General features: G+C 36.8%; 1 protein-coding gene across 2 annotated transcripts in view; it reads left to right on the top strand.

The window, feature by feature from the left end:
• Window positions 1–27,586, top strand: part of C1H7orf50 (chromosome 1 C7orf50 homolog) — a 360,775-nt gene that overhangs the window by 328,592 nt on the left and 4,597 nt on the right. The window contains exons 5-6 of one of the 2 annotated variants that reach the window (XR_007954193.1): window positions 9,683–9,764; window positions 15,751–16,130. Coding sequence is in view for 1 of the 2 variants with exons in the window: in XM_052000419.1 (XP_051856379.1) it covers window positions 9,683–9,764; window positions 15,751–15,933 (265 nt within the window). In the remaining variant the exon portion in view is untranslated. Of the gene's footprint in view, window positions 1–9,682; window positions 9,765–15,750; window positions 16,823–27,586 lie in introns of those variants that run through there. The other variant, XM_052000419.1, reaches the window with a different exon arrangement.

A 27,586-nucleotide genomic window follows, 5' to 3' on the forward strand; every position in this document is an offset into this window, starting at 1 on the left:
CCTCAGAGTAAATGTAAATAGCAGTTTTTGTTTTGTCCAGAAACCCTGGGTCTTCTTCTCCTCCCAGACGGTTCTAGAGGGGAAAGTGAAGCAGGTGCCCAGCCCTCCCTCACAAATCCAGTTCACTTGCACGTCATAGCATCATCTCCCTGATGCCATGGTTCTCTCCGAGAAGGAGGGACAAACAACAACACTCCATGCATCCTGTGACCCAAGCAAACAGTTCTTCTAAATATTCCTAACTTCTTCCGTCTGTATGCATTTACATTGTCTTGTATTTATGCCCGGACTATATCTCCTCCTCCCTTATCTCCATGTTTTAGAATCCCCAAGTTTTCTCACATCTCATGTTCAGATCTCTCCTAATCCCCCTAATGACTACTAATACCTTACCTTTTCTCCTAGTTACTTGGCATTTTCTTTGCATTTCTATTTTAAATTTATATATGTCCACATGCTGTTTCCCACAGCAGAATGTAAGCTCCCTGAAGACAGGGACTTTATATCTTTACATTTTGTCTTTGTATCCACAGTACCAAACATATAGTAAACATTTTTTATAAATGTTTGATTAGCTGGTACTTCTCACTTCCTCAATTTTTGTTCTTTTTTCATGCTCTCTAGATACCAAGTTGAATTTACTAGCAAGCTGAGCATAGAATATCTCACATGCAATCATGTTGCCAAATAATAATATTGGGTTAAGGAATCCTTAGCACTGTTCTTTTTATAAGAAACATTTCACTGGCGCTTTAGATGATTTAGAGGTTGTTTAGTGGAATCTTCTAAATCTGGTTTCTTCCCTTTGAATTTTATTTTTACATCTGATTCCCAACTTTGGTTAAAAAATTATCCATTTGGTTAACAATCCATGCCAGCATACCAGCACAAATGGTCTTAGTCCAAGTTTTAATATTTGTTTAATGCTTTGAACTCGTTTGCCTGGATTGACCCACCAAATGACTTTCTTTTTAAGTTGTAGGTTTGATTTAGAGTCTTTTTGGGGGGTCTTCATGATCTGAATGTTTTCTTTCCTACTATATGCTACCCTCTCATGACTAGGAATCTTTTCTTCCCTCTGTAATTTTGGACTTTCTGTAGTAGATTTCCATTGAGCCTTCCCAGAGAAAGCTCTGAAGCAGATCTGCTGCCAATTGCCCCTTTGACTGCTGAGATTGAAAATCCTCGAAGCTGAAATAAAGGATTTACTTTTACTTTTTTTTTTTTTTTTTTTTTTTTTTGCTGGCAGGTTTTCTGCTGGGGCCTCAGGGAATGAATCCCAGTCAAAAATGTAGTGGCTTGGTCTTTCTGTTTCCCCTGGATACACTTGAACTTTTTCTTGACCAGTTTGGAATACCTACCCTGAATATGTGGGTGGTTTGGCTTCAGGATGCTCAAAGCTGTTTAAGCTATGTCTATGGTCATGCTTTAAGCTTACAGCAGATTTGGGTTCTCAGGATAAATTTATTGGAAAGGTGAGAGCCACAGTCATTATCTCATAGCACAAGCAGAGCCAATGTCAGACAGAATTCTAAAGGATATACTTTTCCTTCACCTCTCTTTCCTATGATGGTATTTTCTTCTACTTTAACTCTCCCACTACTATATCAATACCTCTTTTTTATTATTATAACTTTTTATTTACAAAACATATGCATGGATAATTTTTCAATACTAACCCTTGCAAAACCTTCTGTTCCAAATTTTTCCCTCTTTCCTCCCACCCTCTTCCCTAGATGACAAGTAGTCCAATACATGTTAAATATGTTAAATCCAATATATTTATACAGTTATTTTGCTGCATAAGAAAAATCAGATTTAGAAAAAAAGAGAAAACACCTGAGAAGGAAAACAAAAATGCAAGCAAACAATAATGGAAAGAGTGGAAATGCTATGTTGTGATCATCAATACCTCTTTTTCCATGTCCCAATCCTCTCAGAATTCCCAAGTGTTCACTCTTTTCCAACTTCCTCCTTTCAAGGAAAATGTTTTATGTCACTGATTACTTATAGTCCTTCTGGGATTAAAATTTTTTAAAAAAGAAAAATTAAAAGGGATCCCAAAAGAAAAAGACTTCCCCCCAGAAAAATGATTCTTAGTGTTATTTCAGACACAATTGTTTAGGTAGGATAGCGATGACATATAAGGCCAATAAGTAATACCAGGTAGAAACATTAGTAATAGAAGCATGGAATTTAAAGTTGGAAGGGATCTCAGTGGCCATCTTGTCCAATCAATACACAAAAGGGAATTCCTCACTAGTGTACTCTGCTAAAATTATTGATAGTGTCCTTTCCTATTCTATCACATTCACCTTCATTCTATTTCTCCTTTACTGTCCTCCTGCTTTGCTGTTCTTTCTCTATCCCATCTCTCTTCCTCTTCTTAATGAAAATCTTTATCCTCATAGCAGGACCTACTTTAAAAGAAAAGTATATTCACTCCTCTGAAAAGTAAATACTTTTGCCCCACCGGGCCTAAATTTTTAATATGTCACCTTTTCTATATATCTAGATTGAATGTGATCCTTTTTTTTTTAAGCATTACACACACAAAAATACATACACCAACACAGAATCCATTCATTGTTCAAAGAGAAGGTATAGCACACATCATACATTCTTATGTATATGGTTCCTGCAAGAGGGAACAGGATCATGGGCAACATCTGTCACTTCCACGTCTACTCCATAGACCTACTTAGAACACGGTCTCCTTCACTATCGTTATATCAAATATGATTTCCCACCATTTCTTTTTTTATGGCAGAATTGAGAAACTATTATAGTCTCTCTAGACTCTAGCATAGAATAGAATACCTCAATAGTCTCTAAAATATCCCTCCTTAACACATACAACTCTCTTAGATCGATTGTGCTAAGTGTACATAAATTTGATCCTTTCGTCTTCCAGTTTAGAATTGTTCTTAAATAAGATGAGAAGGCAGTACCATCTGGAGATAGAGAGAGCTTCTCCTGGCAGCAAGATTAGACTTCAGATCCCCCCATCTAGCATAGGCTATTTGTTGTTTTCCATGTCCACAGTCAATACCATTAATGCTGGGTAATCAAATCGCTAATAGGAGATGCTACTGGCCACAAGGGAGATTGAATGAGAGTGTGGCTTCTTCACCACCGCCCAAAGAGATGCTCTCAAGGTACATGTCTAACCATGTTACTTTCTGCTCAGAAATCCTCCATGGCTTTTTATTGTGTCCAGGAAAACAATACAGCCTCCTCTCCCAAGGACTTAGAGCTCTCCACAGTCATCTCCATCCTGCTTTTCCATATTTATTTCACATAACTCTCCTTCACACATCCTAAGTTCCAGCCATCTGCAGTTCCCTGGATTTAGCACTTCATCCCCCACCTCCTTCCATGCCTGAAAACTATTGCTTACCCATACTGCTTAGAACAGTTCTCTTCCTTCCATTCAGCCAAAGCTAACACTTCATCCTACAAAAGCCTTTCCCCATTATTGGTTCCCTCTCTCTCTGTCTCTGTCTCCCTTTCTCTTCATCTCTTTTTCTCTCTCTCTCCCTCTCCTCTCTCTCTCCCCCTCTCTTTCCCCTCCTCCTTCCACCTTCTCTCTACTCCCCATCTTCTCCTTACTATCTTATGTTTACTTAGGATCATTGTCAGCTAAAGAATCTATGGCCCCAGGTTATGTTAAGTGACAAAGCTTGCACAGTTGGTAAACCTCAGAGGCAAGAATATCTATGAATAGGTTGTATTCACAGTAGAATGTAAGCTTCTTGAGGGCAAGAAGTGTCTTGTTTTTGTCTATTCCCAATGCCCAGCCAAATATGTTACACAGAATAGGCTCTTAATATATGTTTGTTGAGGAGCTGCCAGAAGGCTGTTTCTCATTGGTCCAGCCATTCTGGAATATGTGTGTGTGTGTGTGTGTATACATATATATATATATAATATATATATATATATATATATATATATATATATATATATATATTCATTATGCAGTCATAGACTGAAAGGAAGATCTCATATGCCCCTAAAATATTCATAGCAACATTTTTTGATGGCAAAAAAGAACTAGAAATAGATTAGGTGTCCATTGTTTGGGAAATAGCTAAACAAATTGTATGTATGTATTGTAATATAAGTGTATGATATTACTGAAACATAAAAAAAATGAAGTTTATATTTGATGGAGAATGAAGATAACTGATCTTTCTTTATAAAAACAAACAGAAAGAAAGGTAACTTCAAACCAAATCCCTTTCTTTTTCAGCACAAAGATAAAAAGGAAAAAAAGTTAATATTTTATCTGATCGGATTATGTCTTGTGGCATTCTGGAGAAAAAGTTTGCAATCCAGTAGTCCAGCTTCAGCCTCTAAAACAGATAATCTTCTCACCAGCTATATGCCTCACCTTCTCCCTTTGAGCTGCCATGTTTTCCTTCCCATCCAGATCCAAAAATCAACCAAGGTTTTGAACAGTGATATTGAAGTTCTGGCAGTAGAACATATCACAATCACTACACCATTGTGATAGACAAAGTTAAGCAATCTTTTTAATTGGCCTTATTGAAAATCCTGTACTATGTATAACCTCTAGCCTGGTCTCAGATTTGGACTCTGATCTAGAGTAGGAAGTTATTTTATCAATCAGTGTTTGGTGAACTAAGTCCAAGCAGGAAAATATTATTCTTGATAACTACACATAAGTTAATAGAAAGAACAGCAACTACCAAAACAAACAAAAAACCCACAACACTAAATATTGGGTAATTATAATAACCAAGTTCAGCCTAAAGGAAAGTTGAGAAAGTACAGGGTTCAGAGGCTAGGAGTGTGGAATACTAAATTTGCCTTTGGGCATAATCAATGTGTTGGCTAATTTTACTGAACTGCTTTTTAAAAAATCTTTATTACAGGGGATGGCTTGCTGTGTAGAAGAGGGCCTAGGGAGATATATAATTCAGCTCCCTTCATTTAATTCCTAGCATTTAATTTAAAAACAAAAGGACACAACAGTAAGTTAAGAAACTTAATTTTTTTTTTCAAAAAATGTTTGTTGAGCTAATTTAAAAGTATTCAACTTACCAAGAATAGCCTAGCCTTCACATCTTCATATATGAAAGAAGAAATTAATCATTTGTATTCTGTGTGTTAATGTCTTAATTTTGCTCAGCACTTTACAAATCGAATGAGCCACAAAGTCTATAATACTTGCAGATTCTGCACTCTTATAATGTCTTATATTTGTTTAGTTTTCTGCAGTTATAAAAATGCTTCCATTCTTTTTTCATTTAATTCCTTTTTAAAATTTGTTTATGCTGTATGTCTTTGTATCACAGTCATTATCCACCCATCCCTCACCAGATTGAACCATCTCTACAGACAAAAAATAAGAAAATAAAAAGCAATTAAGCAAAACATCTGATGCATTAAACTTGTCTGACAGTGTATACAATATTCTGTCCTAGCAGTCCCTCCTATTTCTGCTGTGAAAGAAAAATTATGTATAATTATCTGTTCTCTAAAACTTTAATGGGTTTTTCAATTATTAAGTTTCGCTTCTTTTTAATCATATTTTCATTTACATTGTTTTAATCATCATGTCTGATAATCTCTTGGTTCTGTTTATTTTATTCTACATCAGTCCACATACATCTTCCCAATTTTCTATGAATTTCTACTATTTGTTATTTTTTAACCACATAAGAATATTCTATTATATTCATATAACTTGAGGGATATTTTTTCCCCAACCATCATATCCCAATAAATGGACAGCTTCTTTTTTCTAGTTTTTTGCCACAGTGAAGAGTTCTGAAGAATATTTTAGCATATGATTAAACCTTTGTTTCTGTCTTTAACTTCCTTGGGGTAGAGGCTTAGAAATAAGATAACTCAATCAACAAGAACTTAATCACTTTGCTTGTTTCATTCCAAATTGAAATACAGAATGGCAAAACTATTTCACAGATTCACCAACAATTATTAGTATATATCTAGCTTCCTACATATTGACAGTTCCCACCTTTTAAAAAATTTTTTTTCCAATTTGCATATTAGGAAGTAAAACCTCAGAGTTGATTTAATTTGTATTTTTCTATTAATGATTTGGAGTGTATTTTTTTATGATCATGAGTTCTTTTGAAAACTATTCATGTCATATGACTGCTTTTCTATTGGGGAATGGCTATGTGTGGGTGTGGGTGAGATCTTTTTTTTTAAAGCTTTATTTTAATGAATTTTGTGCGTATAACATAGTCAGTTCCAGATATATCTTTTCTTCTTTTGCCCATCTTATCTCCTTGTAACAATGAAAAACAACTTTTAAAAACTGATAGAGTGACCCAGTTAGGGTGTGTATGTGTAGAGAGAAAATTGTTAAGTCAGATTACAATATTAACTTAAAATGTTTTAGATAGAAGACTATGTTATTTATATACATACATATACTTTATATATGCTAAAAATTATACAGGCATAAATCAGAGATATTGTGGATTTGGCTTCAGACCACCACAATGAAGTGAATATCACAATAAAGCGAATCATACAAAATTTTTAGTTTTCTAGTATGTATAAAAGTTATATTTATACTATACTATAGTTTAAATGTACAATAGTATTACATTAAAAAAAAACCCTCCAATCTACATACCTTAATTAAAAAATACTTCATTGCTAAAAAATGCTACTCATCATCTGAACCTTCAGCAAGCTCTAATCTTTTCTGATGAAGAGTTTTGCCTTGATGTTGATGGCTATCTGATCTGGGTTGTAATTGTTTAAAGTTGGGAATAGCTGTGGCAATTTCCTAAAATAATATAGCAATGAAATTTGCCACTTTGATTGATTCTTCCTTTCATGAAAGATTTCTCTGTAGCATATGATGTTATTTGGTGACATTTTACCTACCTTAGAACTCCTTTCAAAATTGGAAATAGTCCTCTCAAACCCTACTGCTGCTTTATTAACTAAGTTTATGTATTATTTTTTGATATTGTCATGTCTCAGGGAATAGGGAGGCCTGAGGAGAGGGAAAGAGATGGGCAAACAAGCAGTCCATGGAGCAATCAGAACACATATTATTTATCAATTATGTTCATCATTTTATATGAGTGTGATTTATGGCATCCCAAACTAATTACAATAGTAATAGCAAAGATCATTGATCAGATCACCATAAAAGAGAAAATAATTTAAAAGTTTGGAATATTGTGAGAATTATCAAAATGTGAACAGAGACAAGATGTGAACACATGCTGTTAGAAGAATGGTACCAATAGACTTGCTCAACATAGGATTTCAACAGACCTTCAATTTGTAAAATAATGCAACATCTGTGAAGCCCAGTAAAATGAGCTATATCTATGTACACACACACACACACACACACACACACACACACACACACACACACACACACACACACACAGCAAGCACCTTCTGGTTCTGCGTTTCACAACTCTTTGTGGAAAGTGAGAAGCTATAGATAGCAGATTGGATTAAAAGCCAGAATTCTACAATTTGTTGTTTACAAGAAACCCATTTTAAGCAGAGTGATACTATGCAGGGGTCCTCAAACTTTTTAAATAGGGGGCCAGTTCACTGTCCCTCAGACTGTTGGAGGGCCGGACTATAGTAAAAATAAAAACTTTGTTTTGTGGGCCTTTAAATAAAGAAACTTCATAGCCCTGGGTGAGGGGGATAAACGTCCTCAGCTGCTGCATCTGGCCCACGGGCGTAGTTTGAGGACCCCTGCTAGAGTAAAGGTAAAAAGGCTGGGGTAAAATCTATTATGCTTCGCTGAAGTAAAAAAAAGCAGGGGTAGCCATCCTGATCTCAGATCAAGCAAAAGCAAAAATTGATCTAATTAAAAGAGATAAGAAAAGAAACTACATCCTACTTAAAGGTACCATAGATAATGAAGTAATATCAATACTAAACATGTATGTACCAAGTGGTGAAGCATCCAAATTCATAGAGGAGAAGTTAAGAGAGCTGCAAGAAGAATTAGACAGCAAAACTATACTAGAGGGGATCTCAACCTTGCTCTCTCAGAACTAAATAAATTAAACCACAAAATAAATAAGAAAGAAGTTAAGGAGATAAATAGAATTTTAGAAAAATTAGGTGTGATAGACCTTTAGAGAAAATTGAATGGAGACAGAAAGGAGTATACTTTTTTCTTGGTGGTTCATAGAACCTACACAAAAATTGACCATATATTAGGACATAAAAACCTCAAAATCAAATGTGGATAGGCAGAAATAATAAATGTATCTTTTTCAGATCATGATGCAATAGAAAATACATGTAATAAAGGGCCAGGGAAAATAGACCAAAAATTAATTGGAAACTAAATAATCGGATCCTAAAGAATGAGTAGGTGAAACAACAAATCCTAGACATAATTGATTTCATCCAAGAGAGTGACAATAATGAGATAACATGCCAAAATTTATGAGATGCAGCCAAAGCAGTTCTTTGGGGAAGTTTTAAGATCTCTAGATGCCTACTTGCTTAAAATAGAGAAAGGGAAGAACAATGAATTAGCCATGCAATTAAAAAAAGCTAGAAAAAGAACAAATTAAAAACCTCCAAGTAAATGCCAGATTGGAAATTCTGAAAATAAAAGGAGAGATTAATAAAATTGAAAGTAAGAAAACTGTTGAATTAATAAATAAAACTAAGAGTTGGTTTTATGAAAAAAAAATCAACAAAATAGATAAACCTTTAGTTAATTTGATTGGGAAAAGGAAAGAAGAAAATAAAATTCCACCAATGAAGAGGAAATTAGAGCAATGATTAGAAGTTATTTTGCATTTGATAATCTAAGGAAATCCCTTCAGTAATGCAGATTAAGTACATTTTCAGCACTTTAGTCTTAGACAGTTTTGTGGGTACATTAAAAGATGAAATGACTTTCTCAGAATGATTCAGAACAGTTCCAATGATCTTGTGATGAAGAGAAGACAGAGAGAGGACTGCAGGAACTGAGTGTGGATCACAGCATAGTATTTTTACTCTTTTTATTGTTATTTGCTTGCATTTTATTTTCTTTCTCTTTTTTTCCAGTTTGATTTGATTTTTCTTGTGCAGCAAGATAATGGTATAAATATATACATATATTGGATTTAACATGTATTTCTACCATGTTTAACATATATTGGACTACTTGCCATCTAGGGAAAAATTGGAACACAAGGTTTTGCAAGGGTTAATGTTGAAGAATGCATATGTTTTGAAAATAAAAAGCTTTAATTTAAAAAAAATGACTTTCTCAGAATCATACAGCCCACGTTGTATCAAAGATGCGACTTGAACTGAGCAGGACTTCCTGACCCCAAGACCAGTTTTCCAGCCACTAGCCCAGGCTGCTTTTTTGCCACAAAGAGTATTGCTTTGAATATTTTAGTATATATGGGATTCAGGTATTTCTTAGCCCTTGTTTGTTTTTAGGGATTTACACAAAGAACAGTTTTGTCTTGGTTAGATTTAGGTGAGGAAAAAGTGGGCAAAAGCCTAACCATAGGGAATTCCCCAAGATAAATGGCGCTCTGTCTCCCAGGAAGTAACATGCCAAATTCTTCCCCAGGAACAACTTGAACTTGCCTCCCAACTTCTGTAAACAATATCTTCTGTGCGTAGTCTAAATCAATACCTGATTCTCTTTTGTGTGTCATTTTTTTTTTTTAAGTTGGGCCAATAAGCGTGAGGAATGGAAGTTTCAGAAGACAAGGCAGACCTGGCTCCTGCTTCATATGTATGACAGCAATAAGGTTTGTATTGAAACTGGGCTTCCAGTTTCCAAAGAGGTCTTTGTTGTGGAGTTGACAATGCTGTTTCCCCATGCTTTTGGAAAATCCTACTGCCTCTATCTATAAAATAGTGGCAGTATTGCTTATCAGATAGAGCAGATATGGAACTTAGCATAGGATCTTGAGAGTTAGAAGGGGCCTTGGACATTATCTTATCCAACTGTTCTTCATTTCATAGATGATGAAGCTCTTTCCCAGAAAGAGGACTTGCCCAAAAGTCACATGCCAGTGTGCTCACTACACACTCCAGATTCCATATTCCTCATTCTGTATAATTGTGCTTCCCAGAATCTTGTGGTCCACAATGCTGAACTCATAAACACTCAGTCTTCAAAGGAGAGAAAGCATTTATTAAAAGACAATCTTTGTCTTCTTTCCATTTAGCATTGTAGAACATCATAGATGCTAGAGAGATCCCATTTCCTCATCTGCTAGATAGTGATAACAACAGCACTTACCTCCAAGGCTATCAGGAGCTATCATCCTGTGTCCTCATTTTATGGACAAGAATTTAAGGCCCAGAGAGGTAAAATGATTTGCCCAAAGTCATATAGACTATTAGTGGAACTACAGTCGAGTATTCCTCATTCCCAATTCACTGCTTATTCTACCCACTATATCACTCGCCTTTCCCTTAAAAATTGTTTGGGTATTAATACTTGATAATATGTCCCAAGTTGGCATTTATATAACAGGAATGATCTTGAATAGGCAGCTAGATGGCACAGTGAATGGGTCTGGAGTAAGAAAGACCCAAGCTCAAATCCAACCTCATTCACTAAATCTGTGACCCTGAGCATGTCATTTAACTACTGTCTGCCTCAGCTGTAAAATGAGGATAATAATTGTACCTTTCCAGAGTTGTTGAAAGAATCCAGTGAGATAATATTTGTAAAGTTCTTAGCACAGTCCTTGGCACATTATAGATATTTAATAAATATTTCTTTCCTTCCTTTTCCCTAAATCCAATTCTGTTTCTACTCTCTCACACCTGCACCTTCTGAATTCTGCCTGGCCCCATGACTGCTTCAGCCACACCTGGCACATCTCAGCTCAGCTCTTCCTCAGTGCTTAGATTGCTAATTATAGCCACATAATACAGCAGAAACTGAGGCAGCTGAGATAGTCTCAAAGGATCCAAAATCTCCACCTTTGCCAATAGTACTGACCATATCATCTTCCAGGTTTAACTGGATGTTTTCCCCAGTGATACCAAGGAAGCCAGGCTTACAAGAGGAGTGGAGTTCCAACATTTTCAAATGTGTATAGGATTTAAGAATTTAATTTTGAGCCAAACAGGTCTTCTCATTTTGTGGTGAAGAGCTACTGCTTTCATGGGTTCATTTTCTTCCATGTTGTTGCTGAACAACTTCCTTGCTCAGTCAATGCTTATAATTTGGGCCAGTTTCATAAAAGAGATTCTAAACTCCACAAATATCAAATATGACCTAAGTACTTGGAAACTTTTTTTTTAAATGGCATCTTGTGGTAATGAAAATGCACAGATTATGCTAATGACACAGAACTTTGTTTCTTTCATGATGTGAAATTCATGCAACATGATTACATGAAATTACTTCATTTTCTCCATCTTTTTAAACCTTGCCCATGGGGTTTCCACTGCTGAATTGCACTGCATTTCTTTCACATTTACTTTCCTTCATTTCCTTTTCCTGATTTGTTTGTTGTTGCGTATTTTTTTTTTTTTTTTTTTTGCCAGGGGGAAACATGTTTCCTGTTTCATAGCATAAAAATATATGTGAATATTTTGTAAGTTGCTCTAGGCCTTCCTCCAGGGAGAACATTTGTACTGAATAGTCACCCTGACCTCCAGTCTGCTTCAAACTTACTTAATGGATCAAGTTACTCAATTAGTAGTTGGACCCTCTGATGTTATCTTGAACAGGTGTGTATTTTGACCTGAAAAAATTCAGATGGAATCCAGAAGGATGACATCAAACCCCAGGAAAACAGTCCCAGAATGCTATCTCAAAATGGTTAAGCATGGTTTACAACTATAATTCTAGGTTCCTATTGCCAAACTGCACATACAGGGTAGACACAAATTTCAGGTTAAAAAAAATTAAATGCAAAAGGTAGAAGAATACAATGAAGAAAAAAATGAAGCACCAAATCCTTAGATGTTTGTTCTTTTTGTAATAAATATTCATAGCCTCTCCCTATGGTAGATAAGAAATGTGATATTTCAAATCCCATTAAACATAGTTTACTAGTGTGCCTTTATTTGGGCATACCTTGGGAGCCAAGGTAAAAAATGGTGACTAATGCTTATCCTTTCCAAAGATTTCTTTCCTTTGAAACTGAGAATCACTTGTGCTTGAAGTTGCTGTTAAGTGTGATCTTTGCACTCTTAATTTATTTTTGAAATTTTTCCTGACCCAAGGATCTTTGGTAATTAGACAGTGACTGAGAGCATCTTTTCCTTTGGGGGAAAGACAGAAGAGAGCTAACGGACTTCTCTGCTTTGTCCATGGATTGCTTTCATTTCCATAGTGAACATTCAGCTGCTTCCAACCTGCAAAATAAATAAGAGTTTTTGATTTTGTTCAACTCTGGATTGAAAAGATACAGAATTGCCAGTTTTTCCCCCATAAAAATATTCTTCTCTACAAAACTCTCACACTAAAATGAACTTGAAATTGAGGCCCCTTGCATTGCTTGGCTCCAAACGCATTCTATCTTCATCAATCCTGCTACCCTTTTATGAAAGCTAAACCCACTCCAAAAAAGTAATTTCCAGCTATATCCCTGTGATATGGCAACTGGCTGATGGCTCAGGCAGCATTCTTGAGAGTGAATGGTCCTTGAACATCATTGTAGCTGAAAGTGGAAGGTCAGGTTCTTGATTCCCAAGACATAAGCCATTATTGTCACCTTGGACTTTGTACCAACTCCAGCAAGTACCCCTTCACTCTGTTTTGTCCTTCATCCCTGCCCTTTTCCCTGGGTTCTCAAAATTCATTTGTGTTGCCAGTTAGACTACATCTAAAAGGGCTTTATTGGGCAGGAAGAGAAAGATGAAAAATGTAAGACCCACAAAAACAGCATAAACCATCACTCCCTTTCTCCAGCCCCATGTGCAATGCTCACTCCTATCTCCAAACCTTTATTCATGCTCCTGTACTTGAACTATAGCAAGTATTTGTTGATGGCCAGTAATGTGCAGATGACTAGATATTTCTTGAAATCCTGACCATTCTTTTTCTTTTTTTCCCTGAGCAATTGGGATTAAATGACTTGTCCAGGGTCACACAACCAGAAAGTGTTAAATGTCTGAGACCAGATTTGAACTCAGGTCCTCCTGACTTCAGGGCTGGTGCTCTATCCACTGCGCCACCTAGCCTACCCCTGTCCATTCTTTAAGGTTCAAATCAGGTTCTACCTCTGAAGCTTTCTTTGACTGCTGTGATCCAGAATTCCTTATACAGTCTAATAACAATTTAGCACCTAATTAAGTCTCTTATTGCTTAGTAAGTTCCTCAAGAATAAAGATCACTGCTCCTATTTCACTCATTATACCTACAGTTCCTAGCACAGGACAGAACAATCTAGTAGGTGCTTTATAAGCAAGCACTGAAGAGCAAATATGGAAGCCTCCATCTTCCAGATACCATCCATTCCAAGATTCTGTGGCTTCTTGTCATCATTTTAAAGTATCAAGCATTTTACATTTAATGCAGAGCATTTCATCAGACATCAGATTGGCTAATGCAGATGGTCCCAGGGTAGTGGCTTGGGATGAACTCAAAAATCATAAGCAGGATATTTTGGTTGAAAAGCCAGGTCTCAACTTCAGATCAGTAAGTTTAGTCAGTGTCTCAATGGTCGTTCTCTTAGTTTGTTCAAGGCAAGAGCATTGCCTTGCTTTGTGTGTGTGTAAAAGTTTCTCATCTAAATGGTGGGATATTCAATATAGTTTCACAGGATGAGGTAGTATTCCAAACCAAAGTCAGATAGCTAAGAGATGGGATGGAATTACTGGCCTTTGTGCCAAGGCTGCAAAAACATACAGGTTCTGCTGAGTCTAAAGATTCCATCCAGGTGGTGTGTGTGTGTGTGTGTGTGTGTGTGTGTGTGTGTGTGTATGTATGTTATGTGTATTTTCTTTTTTTGCCACACTGGCCCTCTCAGCTTTCAGTGTTATAAAGTGTTGCTATAGGTGCCCAGGGTTAGCACTGTGGTGGAGACCAGAGAGATACTTTGTAAAGTTTCCTTTTCTATTCCTACTCTGCTGTATGCAGACATGATCCCTACAGAGACACTAAAATAAAAAGCTAGCAAATAAAATTCATATATCCATAAATGTCAACCTGGTGTCCCAAGGCTGACAGGTTTGCATTTTCTTCTCAGTAATCTCTTTCATTCTAGCTGTTCAATTGTTTTCTCCTTCTTGTCCCTCCATGCTGACTTTTCCCACCATTCTTTTTTTTTTTTTTTTTTTTAATCTCTAGTCTCTGGTTCCCTACATTGTTGGCAAGTTAATTCTAATTCTGCAGTGGTCTTTTCCCCTAAACTGTGACTTTTTTATGTCTTGTTGTCACTCCAGCCAATAAGTGCCCAGAAATCCCCATTTTTGTCCATGTTTTTTGTCTGTACTCACTATACCATGCATCACATCCAACTGTTCATGATGCCTCCTAAAACCTTGATTTTAAGTTTGGACTTCCATCACTAGTGGTTCTAATTGATTTAGTAGGGAATCAGTATGAGGTTATTTCTGAAAAACAGTTTCTTGCAGTCTCTAGCTACATTGTCCCCTGCTCAGCCCCAAGTCAGCTGCCACAGATGGTATAGAACCAGAAAGTCTCTTACCATATGAAGAATAAATCAGAGATGCTAGAGCAATTTCCCCTGACAAGAAGAAGACAGCCATTCTTAGAACCGCTAATAATAGTTTACATATTATAGTACTTTAAAGATAATAGTTGATTTGAGTCTCACAAAAACTCCTATGAGGTAGATGTTTTCAATTATCCCATTTTACAGATAAGGAAACTGAAGCTGAGGAAGGTTAAGTCACATAACCAGGATCACACAGCTACTGTGTGTCTAAGGCAGCGTTTGAGCTCAAGTCTTCCTGGCTCCAGATCTAATCTGCTATCCACTGCAAAGTCCAGCTCCTTCCCACATTATCCCACATCACCCACATCACAAAGCCACAGTTTTCAGAACCATACAGTTCCATTTCTGATTCTGGGGTTGAGTGACTTAAGCCAGTAAGGGCCCCTCCTGAGCACAAAAACTAAGTTTTGTTTTTTTTTTTTTTTAAACCCTTCTCTCACCCATTTGTGAAAAGAGCAAGAGGATAGAATAAGAAATCAAGGGAAAGAAAAATAGAAGGCGTGGGGGCCATTAAGGCATCATTCATTTCAGGCATGTTATATTTAGGTCTATGGAATGGAGCCGGCCTAGATGAATCTGGGAATGGTTTCCATATGACTTAGAATCTAAGTTGTTTTTCAGACTGACTGTAAGCATTGCACATGACCGACAGCTCTGTCCAGAATGGCCACTCGGCCCTCAGCCAGGACTGGTATTATCACGTCCTGCCACACAGAGTTAAATTTGATGAGGTGTTGGTTGGCTTGCAAGGCTGCCTTCAAGCCACTGTGTCTCTGACTTGGGGAGCTCGTGGTCTGAAGTGTCACTCAGCCGCGCAGGAGTGTACTCAGCTGCAGCAGTTGATTTCCCCAGGCTTAGCATATTTTCCCAGAACAAATGAACCTTCAAGCCCCTCTTACAACTTGTAGTGAACATGGTATTCCCTGTTAGTGATTTGCTTCTCTTCTTTTGAATGTCCACATCCACTGAGGCCATGCTCTTTTTCCACCACTTTCTCATCCCCATCTAAAAGAGGAGATTTTTTTTTTTTTAACTTCCACTGACTTTTTTTGTTTTCTTTTCCATGTGTCTTTCCCCATCGAAGGTCCCAGATAAGCATTTCTCCATTCTGCTAGACTACCTGGAGGGTCTGAAAGGAAGAGCCCGAGAGATGACAGTGCAGAAAGCTGAAACGCTTATGAAGAAACTGGATAATACAGAGCCCGAAGATTCAAGCTTACTAGAGAAGAGTGAAAGAATCCGGCAAATCCTGCAGCTGCTTTCCTAAAAAGGAACAAGCCCACATCTCTGCAACTGCTTCAGCAGAAGAAAAGTTGTCTTCCCAAAATCTCAGGAAAGGATGACTCTCCCCTTCTCTCACCTGAATGTATATGGATATGTGTGCACATGTGTATGCACATACAACAGAATGTTTTTTCTAAATTTCAGCATCTGATCTTCTCTCAGGCAAGTTATCTGGAGAAGGTAAATACGGCTTTGTTGTTCAAACCTATTATTTCTATTTCTAGATACAAACTTTGGTTATGTCTGATGACCTCTTTCTGAAGTGATTTGATCTTATCGGGGATATAGAAAAAAAAGGTCCTTTTGTGTTTTTTAAAATGTTCCTGGATCAGGGTATTATCAACCTGAAATGACATAAAGAGATCCAAATCCTTGGTTTTAGAAGGGCCTCTAAAGCCCTAGAAGTTTGAGAAGGCGGGGGAAGGGAGAAAGGAGAGATAGAAAGAGGGAAAATTGGTGTGTGTGTATGTGTGTGTGTGTTTTACAAAGGAATGGTTTTCACAAATGGATACAGAACACAGCCTTTATCCTGCCAGCTGTAATCCATCACTGTCAGCAGCATATGCATATTGTTGGGATCTGTGTATCCCACAAGTAGAGGGTAATGAATTGTTTTTTTTGGTAGTAACCTGTCTGAGTTCAGTAAGGGATCTCAGAGCTATGGAGTGTCTCTGGTTTTATCTCCTCATTTTTCAGCTTTCCACAACACTTGTTGCTTGATTACAGTGCAAGCACTAGAGTGGAGGGGAAAGGGGGGGAGGGAAGGGGTGCTACAAATCGGCCAAATTGTGTACCTGGATGGGCAGAAAATAGAATGGGTTGGCCTTATTTTTAATAAAAACAAAGCCTGGCCGTTGTGCTATTAACTCTCATTTTACTGCTTGTTCCATTTCATTTTTTCATTTGCCTTGTGTAATTGCCTTTGGATGGAGTTAATTTGTTCTCTATGACTGTGACATCTCTATGAATTGTGGTCATCTCCAAGGAAGAATGTCCTCAAATCCTTCATGAAAGAAAAACAAAAACATTAATTACCACCAGGAGTTCCTGGGGTTGAAGATCTGACTTGAATAACAGCACTAATTGACCACTTGTTCCTCACCAGTCCTGCCAACCTGATTCTTAAAGGATTTGGCAGTTACAATGCTTGGCTGGGCTTTGACAGCCTTCCCAGACATGAAATACTATGAGTTGTTTTGTTTTGTTTTGTTTTGTTTTGTTTTGTTTTAAAGAAAGAAGAAGTGGGGGTGGAGGAGTAAAATATACTTAACTCTTCCAAAAGGAGCTTATATATCACACCCTCTTTAAATCATGGTGATCATGAGCCAAGCCTTCTGAGTGATACAAGATGTGTTGTTACAGCCAGGGTAACTATAATGGAATTTAATCGAATAGGAAGCCAAGATACAATGGCTGATGTCAGGCCGGGAGAACATGGTAACCAAGTGTTTGTATAGCAGAATCAAACCAGCATGCCCTTGGGTAAAATCTGCTCTGCTCTCTTCACTTTCTTCCCTTCCCCCTTCCCTTTGCCAGATCTAGTTTTTTCTAAAAATAATTTTATTTTATTTTTTTACAAAAGTACTTTACATGGTATTAAGGAAGGATTGCATTTTCATCCTTCCTGACACTTGAATAAAAGTCTCCTCAACTCTTATTTTCTTCCTCTGAGCTAGAAGGACATGACTAGCAACCTCATTGAGTTATTGGTGACAAATATATAAGACTTTAAAGTGCTTCATAAACCTTAAATGTCAGCTGTGGGTATCACTGTTATTATTTGGTTCTATAGAAGACCCTATACTAAATCTTATACAAAGATCATAGTCGTTCATCACTGTTCACAAAGCACCTTCTTCAGCACAACCCCATGAGCTACTTAATACCAGCTTCATCGTCCCTGTTGTGTTGGTGAAGAAACATGGTTGGTGTTTTCACAAAACTAAGTGGGGGAGACAAAGTATGTAGATATTTCAACACAATGCACAATGAAATATAATTAGTACATCAGAGGGGTCTAACCAGGGTGCTGTGAGACTTCAGAGAGGGGGAAGATGAAGCCAATTTCAGCTGAGGAGGTCAGAGACTGGCTTCAGCATAGGAGATGACATTTGTGGGTTCTAAGTGGTATAGCGATGAGGGGAGGAGGTGCCAAACACTAAGAACAGTGGGAGCAAAAAACAAAAGGCCTGGAAAGTATGTTTGGGAAAAGGAGAGTATATTTATTCCTTCTACAGCACAACTTTCCCCATTGTGGTTTCAGTATATTACAGATTGTCATAAAAAGTTAAATGGGGATTTTGGCGGGAGTTTTGTGAAAGCCACAGATGGTACTTGAAGGCCAACAAATGACAAAGAAAAAGTTTAGAAACTCAGATGTGCATAAAATACACATATAGTGTTGTATAATAGCAACACAAATTTTATAATAAGGTATTGTAAATACCTCACAAAAGAAAAATTCAGACTTCTCAGGTATGAAGGAAGGGTCAAGAAATTTAAAAAGTTTCTAGATCATGGAGTTGCCATATTCCCATGGTGTGGAAGGAATAACTCTAGTCTGATTTGACCAGAGTGTCATGTTTACAAAATATTAAGAGTGAGTATAGGATAAAAATATAAGTTACACTGAAAAAGGGATTAAAATGATCACCATACCGTTTGTCTCAGAGATCCTACTGCTAGGCATATATCCTAAGGAATGCAAAGATAGAACTGAAAGTACTACATAGGTACTACATAGAATAAAATATGCAAAGCAGCATATGGGGCTGGGGATTGGGGGAAAGAGGAGGAGGAGGGCAGAAATTACAAATAAAAGGTAACAACCCATTGATTGGGGAATAGCTAGATGCATTGTAATTGTGCATGTAATTGAATAGTATTGTTCCATAAGAAATAATGAAAGAATCCATAAGAAAGAATTCCGAGCAGCCTAGGATGACTCATGAACTATTGCAGAGTGATGTCAAGCAGTGAAACAGCATCTATGATGACAGTGATATAGTCAAAACTGAATCCTCGCTAATTATAATGAGCAAGCCTGACATCTGAGAAAAGAGATGAGAAAATACACTTTCCTTCTTTCATTGGAGAGGTAGGGAGGGCACTGTGGATGTGGGATGTTGTATATGCCATCAGATGTGGCTTTTTGCTGGGATAGCCTTTTTTTCTTCTAAAATGTTTGTTCAAGGAAAGTTCTCTGGATATGGCAGAGCGGCATAATTGAAGTGGATATGATGAAAAAATAAAAAGCTTTAAGAAAGAATTAAAGAAATATAGGTTGACACCAGATTATGTCCTCCTCTCCCAACCACCTCCCTACCTCCTTTTGGTCTTCAGTAGCCATTTTTACCTTTATTTTCATGCAAATATTACATGTGCTCTTAATAGAAATCTGGTCATGTGTTCCCCATCCCTTTACCATGTGGAATTTTTTTATGGAGATCAATGTAAAAATGATAGGAGATTCTCAAATTTAGGGTCTCTTTATGACTTCATGTTCAACATCCTCTAATGGGGGATGAGGATTATGTTTTTAATTGATGGCAAAAAGCCTTTAGGCCCTCTCCCTCTACCCAGTTATAAACTCCGGCACAGTACCAAGGAGTGAGACTTCCTAGGAACCAAGATCAGGGATGGCTCAGGAATCCATATGGCAGCTCCAGATCTGCACATTCCCTCCTCAGATGCTGGCGCATAATGCAGTCTCCCATCAGCACAGAGATGCCGTCTGCTGACAGTATCAGAGGATGCTTGCTTCCCACCTGCTTGTCTTTGTCACCCAGGCAGGGAGCATATGGTCTGTGAGAATGAATTCTTAGGGAAGCCTGGGTTGCCTTGTGGGCATCTGTTTTCAGCAGACTTTAAATCCATCCTGGAGACAGACTTTTTCTTAATTCTTGGTGGGAAAATTTGTGGGGGGTTTAAATGTGCTCTTTCTCTCTCTCTAAGAAAGAGAGAAAGAGAGAATGTGTGTGTATAAGAAAGAGAAAGAGAGAGAATGTGTATTCTCTATCACTTCAATGAGAGCAGCTGACTTTCCATGATTTCACCATATTTCCATAGATTCTCCAGATTAACATTATCATTACATCTTTGTCATACCTTCATACCTGTTTCTTCTCCAAAGCTCAAATTGTTGCCATTGCAACCAGCTCCTAATGATTCCTGTCTACCATAGGAGAGCAGTGGTACAAATAATCCAAAACATATATAATCCAACAATCGGTTATAGACTTTGGTTTTAGAATTCATAAAGGGATTTAAAAACTAATTTTTTTATTTATGTTTTTCTCAAGTTTTAATGCTCAAATGTAAAGCCTGAGCATACATCAAATGAAATTGGGAAGGATAGACCTAGTACTGTGTCAAATAATAGAGACATGCCAGTGTGGGATTAAAGACTTATTCAGCATAAACCACTAGGAGATAATTAAAAATCAACTATTTCTCTTGTGCACCTATATTTATCCCCTTTCTATCCAAGTACTTTCTAGTCTCTTCCAAAAGCTTCCCTGATCTACTGATATTTAACAGAGAAAACCATCTTCATCTATTAATCAGTCTATCAACAAGCATTTGTCAAATTTCTAATATCTTTGTAGATTGAAATGTGTAATTCTTTGAGGAATTTGTGCCCTGAGCATCCTATCTTATAGCCTTTCCAGAACTCCATTGATCTCCTTTTTCCTCTACTTGAAGTCCCAATTTCTCCACAAATGCTTCCAAAATACTACAGGTTACAATGGAGTCTTTCTTGTTTTAATTGCTGTACTACTGAAAGTCTATCCCACAGAAACTAGCACTTGATACTGTCTCACATAGTATCATGAATTAGTAATCTCTCTCGGCCCTAAAAAACCACAGGCTGTTTGAAGACAAGCATTTTGTTCAACTTCATCATCTGAATCCCTGCAATGTGCAGGATGCTCATAATCTCTGGGGATGCAGATTAGGTGTTTCTAATCCCTACTCTTCAAGAGTTTAAATTCTTGTAAGACACAGTTCAGTAAACTTTTATCTTTCACATCCTTCACAGAATATATCTGTGTAGAACAGTAGATGGTGAAGTAAAAACACATTAGCTTGTCTTGCCTACAAAAATGAAGTTATGGATTGTGACCAGATAAGAGGTAGGTTTAATTCACCTTTCTTTCATCTTTCAAAAGCCCATTTCTCCTTGTGTAGATAATTTAATGCTTTCTATCTCATGTGAAATAAAGGGAGCTTCTCACATAAGTAAATAATGTTCTCTACTTTGAAATGTAGTCCAAAAGCTAAAAGAAAATCAGAATATGGACTGAATGACCTCTTGTTGGACAGTAGTCAGGAGTCAATTACAGTACTGTGATGCTTGTAACGTAGGAGACATGATTTTGCTTTGTAAAATCTTTGCAACACCACTTTCCCCTAAATATGCAACTACTCACCATTTCCAAACTTTAAATGTTCTTGTTATTCAGAATTATGTCCCCTTCATGATTTCAGACTTGAGATCTAGCACAATTTCATTACTTTTCCCCTTTTATACTTCTTTACCCTTTTTTCCCCTTCATTTTGATCATTTCCTCACCCCATTTTCCAGCTTTGTCAACTCTGAGAATGCTTTACATCCTTGAGCTCTACAGGCTTTTGAACCACTGAACATTTCTGGAGAAAGCTACAAATCTTCTAATTTGTTCCAAAAACAAATCCATTCTACTTAAGATAAACTACACCAAATCAACTATGGAAATCTACTTTAAAAAAATCAAACAAACAGCTTTTTATGTAAATGACTTCTGGGTCACATGATGAAGAAGATGGAGAGTTTGACATTTGTGTTTTTCCTTATGACCTCTCAACGAAAATAATGCACTAAGTTTAAAATAACTTCAACTCTTTCTATAGTTTAGAAAAGCTGAAACTCAAAGAAGGTTTTTAAAAATTCATGAACTGATATCTACTTCGTTCTCAGATAGTGTCTCCTCTCTTACTCCTCACTGTACTATTACCATCAAAGCTGTATTAGCTGAACCTAAGGACTTGACCCATAGGTTTGTAACAAACTCAGCCCCCCATCCCAATTTTCCTTTCTCTCTTTACAGTGCATTGGAGAGCTGGGGTCCAAGCTACAGAGTTTTGCTGGAGCTTAGAAGCATTCTGTGCTGCAAGAGATTTCAACAACAGAATAGGAGAACAGAGAGAATGGAACTAAACATATGTCTGGGCTTAAATAGGACCCCATCCTCTTCCAAGAGCCTCTGATAGTCAAACTTCAGATGAAAGATCCTCCCTGGTATAGTATTGCCAGAGGACCTGCACTCTGAACTACTGGGCCAGAGGACTAAACAATATGGGGAAGGAGTGAGCACTTCTCTGAACCTGAAAGAGCCCACATTCCAACTGGGGCCACATTTATTCTTCCAAAATTCACTTGGGCATAGATCTAGCTGAATTGCCCAGCAGGGAACGAGGCTAAGACAATTTGAGATCCATTCCTCAGGGAAACCGCCATCAGAGGGGAGGGAACCAGAAAGTGAGTAATAGGGAAAAACAAGGAGAGAAAGATAAATTATCAAATATCTCAGGAAAAAGAAAACTGAAAGACCTTGAGTATAAGCAGGTAAATCAACAGAGAAGATAACAACAGAAGGAAATAGGGCCTCCAGATCCAATAAATGAGTTCAGGCACCTACAAATAAATACTGCAAAACAAACAGAATATTAGAAATGATCCAACACTTGATGAGACAAAAGATCCTGTGGAATTTTAGAAGAGCAAGGAACCACAGCATGTTGTTCCTAAGTGGTTTAAAAGAAAAATGAGAATTATGAGAACAGAATCTGTGGCCTGTACAGCAAAAATAATTGACCGAATAGAAAAACTTGAATCTGTAATGGCAAGTTTCACCAAAGAAACAAGAGAGAACAATGAGAATATAAATACACATGAAGGACAATCTCCAAGAAGAAAAGTAAAATGAAGTAACCTTAAAGAAAATATGTTTACCATCCACACAAAACATACTAGTCTTGGCAGAAATAAATGCATCTTGTGGAATAGGAATTAAGAATGGAAACCAGACTTTGAACAAAGAATACCTCTAATTTACATAAATGATTGCTTCTGACCTACTCAGGGGTGGTACCCTCTTCTTCATTTAGAAAAGATTAACTATGAAGAAAGCAAGAAGTTATGACCAAACAAGAGATAGAGAGCATAAAAAAATAAATGTTGGGTAATTTTGATCATATCAAACAAAACCAATACATCCAAGATTAAAAGGAAAACAGAAGGCTGGAAAAACAATCTTTGCAGTAAATGCCTTTTATAGGGGTCTTGTTTCTCAAATATATAGAAAACTGAGTCAAATTTATAAGAATACAAGTCATTCCCCAGTTGATAAATGGTCAAAGGATATGAATAGGCAGTTTTCCGATGAAGAAATTAAAACTATTGATTATAGAAATGCAAATTAAAACAACTCTGAAGTGCCACCTCACCTCTCTAATTGGCTAATATGATAAAAAGAAAATGATAAATGTTGAAGAGAATGTGGAAAAACTGGATCACGGTAACACGCTGTTAATAATTTTGTGAACTGATCCAACTATTCTGGAGAGCAATTTGGAATTATGACCAAAGGGCAATCAAACTGCACTTCCCCTTTGATCTAACAATACTATTCCTAAATGTATGTTTATATCCTAAAGAGATCACAAAAAGAGGAAAAGCCTGACATATATAAAAGTCCTTAAAGCATCTCTTTTTGTGATTGTAAAAAAACTGGAAATTGAGAGAATGTCCATCAATTGGGATGTTAATTGAATGATATTGTTGAATAAATTGTGGCATATATAGTGGATTACCATTGTGCCGTAAGAAATTATGAGCTTGCAGATTTCAGAAAAATCTGGAAAGACTTAGGTGAACTGATGCTGAGTGAAGTGAGCAGAATCTGGAAAACATTCTACACAATAACAGCAGCATTGAAGGATGATCAACTATGAATGACTTAGCTCTTCTCAGCAATATAATGATCTGTGATGATTCCTTTTATTTGCCAATTGAACTTTTAAATGAGGTGTTTTGTTCATTGCATTTTTTTCCATTTCACAAATTCTGTTTTTTTCAATGAATTGATTTCTTTTTCATATCTATTTTGTAAGGAGTTATATGCTTTTTCCATTTCATCAAATCTATTTTTTAAGAAGTTTTCTTCAGATAATTTGTTTTTTCTTTTTCAAAATCTCTTGTAAAGTTCTCATTTCCTTTCCCAATTTTCCTTCTCTCTTTTAAGATTCTTTTTGAATTCTTCCAAAAGAGCCTTGTGAGATGGGGACCAATGGGGCTTTTTCTGGAAATGATTTGCCTTTAGGGTACTCAGGGTTTGAGGTCTGCTTTTCTCTTTCTCCATTAAAGCTATCTATAGTCAGAGTTCTTTTTGCTTTTTTGTTCATTTTTTTAAAGGTTGAGGTCTGCTGTTAGAGCAAAGGTAAGATTGTCCCAAACTTCCTCCACAGGCAACAGCCACTTTACGTTGCCCTGGGGCCAGTGCTGTTGACTGACTTTTGGTACTGGGTAGGTGTGGCCAGATCCCTTCTTGTTTTTTCTAAGGTTCAGAGGCTCACTATTTGCCTTTTGTATTTGCAGTGTCTCACAGCTAATCTGCTGATTCACTGGCTTGTAACCAGTACAGAATAGCCTAACAGCCTCCCAGTAGATTCTCCAGTGTGGAAACTGCAACACCCTGGCTCCCTGCACAGAGCTGTGCTTGGCCACCTCCCCCTTTGTCCAATTGATACAGATCTTTTTTGAAGTTCTTCCCAAATGTCTTCTGTTGGAAATTTGTTACACTTCAAATGTCTCTGGGTTCTGTTACTCCAAAACCAGTTCAGAGGCTTGATCTGGTGGGATCATCTGAGGGACACTAGGAGATCAGATAAAGCCGTGTCTACTCTCTGTCATCTTGACTCCGTGCTACCCTCCCCCCCACACACACACATACACACACAATAATTCCAAAAGACTTGTAGTGGAAAATAGTGACCACATATAGAGGAAGAACTGATGGAGTTTGAATATACATCAAAGCATATTTTCATTTTAAAATTTTTTTTCATGTTTCTTTTACTCTGTTTCTTCTTTCATAACACATTTAATTTGGAAATATGTTTTACATGATTGTATATATATAATCTATATTAAATTGCTAACAATCTTAGAGAGAAGGTGGTGAGAGACAGAGAGAAATAATTTGGAACTCAATTTTTTATTTTTAAAAGCAAATGCTAAATATTGTTTTTACTTAAAATTGGAAAAATAAAATAATATTTTTTTAAAAAAAGGATTGAAATATTGATCTTTTCAACCTTTGAAGGGAATAGTCTAGAAAGCAATTAGATAGTTCTAGTTGAAGATTAAGTGGCTGTTGTTAATGTTTCCATTAAATCACTTTTATGGAAATCAGTTAATGTGATTTAATGTGTGTTTTTTCCTTCTATACAATGTAGCTAACAGGCTGAAATTTATCATGAAGTGAGAGATTATCTAGTAAAGATCAGCTAGGAAAGGGTCATTGTAGAGTAATGATTGGTGATCCTCTTTTGGAGTATATTGAAAGAGCTATTTTTTTACCTGATTTTTAGAAAGAGGACTGGTGTCCTTCTGGAGCATGCATCCAAGAGATGACAGAGTTTCCTAAGTACTGAACTTCTGCCCACTTTTTGGTGATTCCCAGAGACATACAGTCAGAAAGAATTTAGAAACTATTGTTATACATTAGGAAGTATTGATCAAGAAACAAGATCCTAGGATCATAGGTGGTGTTTTCATCACTGCTGCCAATTGAAAGCAAGACCTTCTGAAGGAAAAAAAAAAAACACATTTGGATGGTTAAGCAGTGCCATGCCACAAAGCAAATATTATAACTTGTCGAATTAAGGGAATAGAAGCTGGTTTACTGGTTAAAAGACTATTCTTTACTTTTGGTCTTTTGTGTGTTTGTGTGTGTGTGTGTGTGTACAAAAATGGATGAGTCGAATGTCCCTTAAAATCTGATAAGCATAAATGTCATGTTACATTTAAATTCGGAAAATTGATTTTATAAATATTAGATAAAACTAGATATTTTGGCTGGAAAAATTAGATTTGGAGGATGCTGATGGACTATAGCAATTGACTTAGGGCAGCTAAGTGACATAATAGATAGAGTACCAGGCCTGAGGTCAGAAAAACTCATCTTCCTGAGTTCAAGTTCAAGCTTGGATATTTACTAGCTATGTGACTAGGCAAATCATCTAATACTGTTTGCCTCAGTTTCCTCATCTGTAGAATGAGCTGGAGAAAGAAATGGCAAAGCATTCCAATATCCTTGCCAAGAAAATCTCAAATTGGGTCATGAAGAGTCAGATGTGACTGGAATGACTGAATAACAGTATGAACCAAGTGTCATTAGTCTTCTGAAATGGTTGTATCCATTATGGTTCACACAGCTTTCAAAGTTGGATTTTTTTTTGCCATGTTATTATTATCATCCAAATTATTTTCCTGAATTCATTCTTCATTGGTTTATAAAAGTCCTCTAAAAGTTTATTTTCATAATATTAAAGTTACAATATAAATTATTCTAACATATTAGACTTAACTCTATGGCATTTCATCATATCTTTACATGTCTTTGAAATCATCTATTTCCTCATTTCTTACAGAACAATAATGCTCTATCACATTCATGTACCATTAAGAAATTATTGGGCATACTCTTGGCTTATTTCATATGAGCTTTAACCTTGCTTTCCCACTAAGTTCCCATCTTCTTTTCTTCCTTTCACCATAAAAGAAACTTCTTGAAAAAGTCACCTACACTTGCTGCCTATACTTCCTCACCAGTCCCTCACTCTTAAAATTCTTACAGTCTCTTCTGTTCCTACAATTCTACTGAATTTGAGCTCTCAGAAAACTGTCTTTAAATGCTTCTTACAGCATTCATCACATTGTCACTTACAGCTATTTATATATGTTTAATCTCCCCTGATGATGAATAATAACAATAGCTAACATGTATGTAGCAGTTAGTATATGCCAGGCATTAGGGAGAGAAAAAAGGAAATAATAATAAGGAAAAAAAGTCCTGCCCTCGAGGAATTTTATAACATACTTCCAAGGAGAGTGAACATCAAGGAAGAGAAGCCTCATAGAGCTGGGGATTTGATGATGCAGGGAGAAGGACAGACATGATGAGCATGAGAAACAGCAGAAGCAGAAAGGTGGCAGAAGCAGTTTTCCTACATGGGAAAATGACAAGTAGGCCATTTTGGTGGGAACATAAAGTGAATGAGGAATGATGCAAAATAAATTTTAAACAACAGGAGTTTGATCATAATAGGCTGTAAATACTAATCAGAGTTTGTATTTTATTCTGGACCAAGTTTGGAATTGCTAAAATGTCTCATAGGGAGTAACACAGTCAAAACTATGTTTGGAAAAAACATTTTGAAACCTATATGGAAGACAGACTGAAGAGGGAAGAGAATAAAAGCTTGAATACCAGAGGTGATAAGGGTCTGAACTGGGGCAGAGGTAGCAGCCACCTGAGTGTAGAGAAGGGGCTGGATATGATTAAGTGAGTAGAAACTTGATTGTTGATTGA

Source organism: Antechinus flavipes, chromosome 1, assembly GCF_016432865.1.
Source record: "Antechinus flavipes isolate AdamAnt ecotype Samford, QLD, Australia chromosome 1, AdamAnt_v2, whole genome shotgun sequence".
In the NCBI taxonomy this organism is placed as follows: Eukaryota; Metazoa; Chordata; class Mammalia; order Dasyuromorphia; family Dasyuridae; genus Antechinus; species Antechinus flavipes.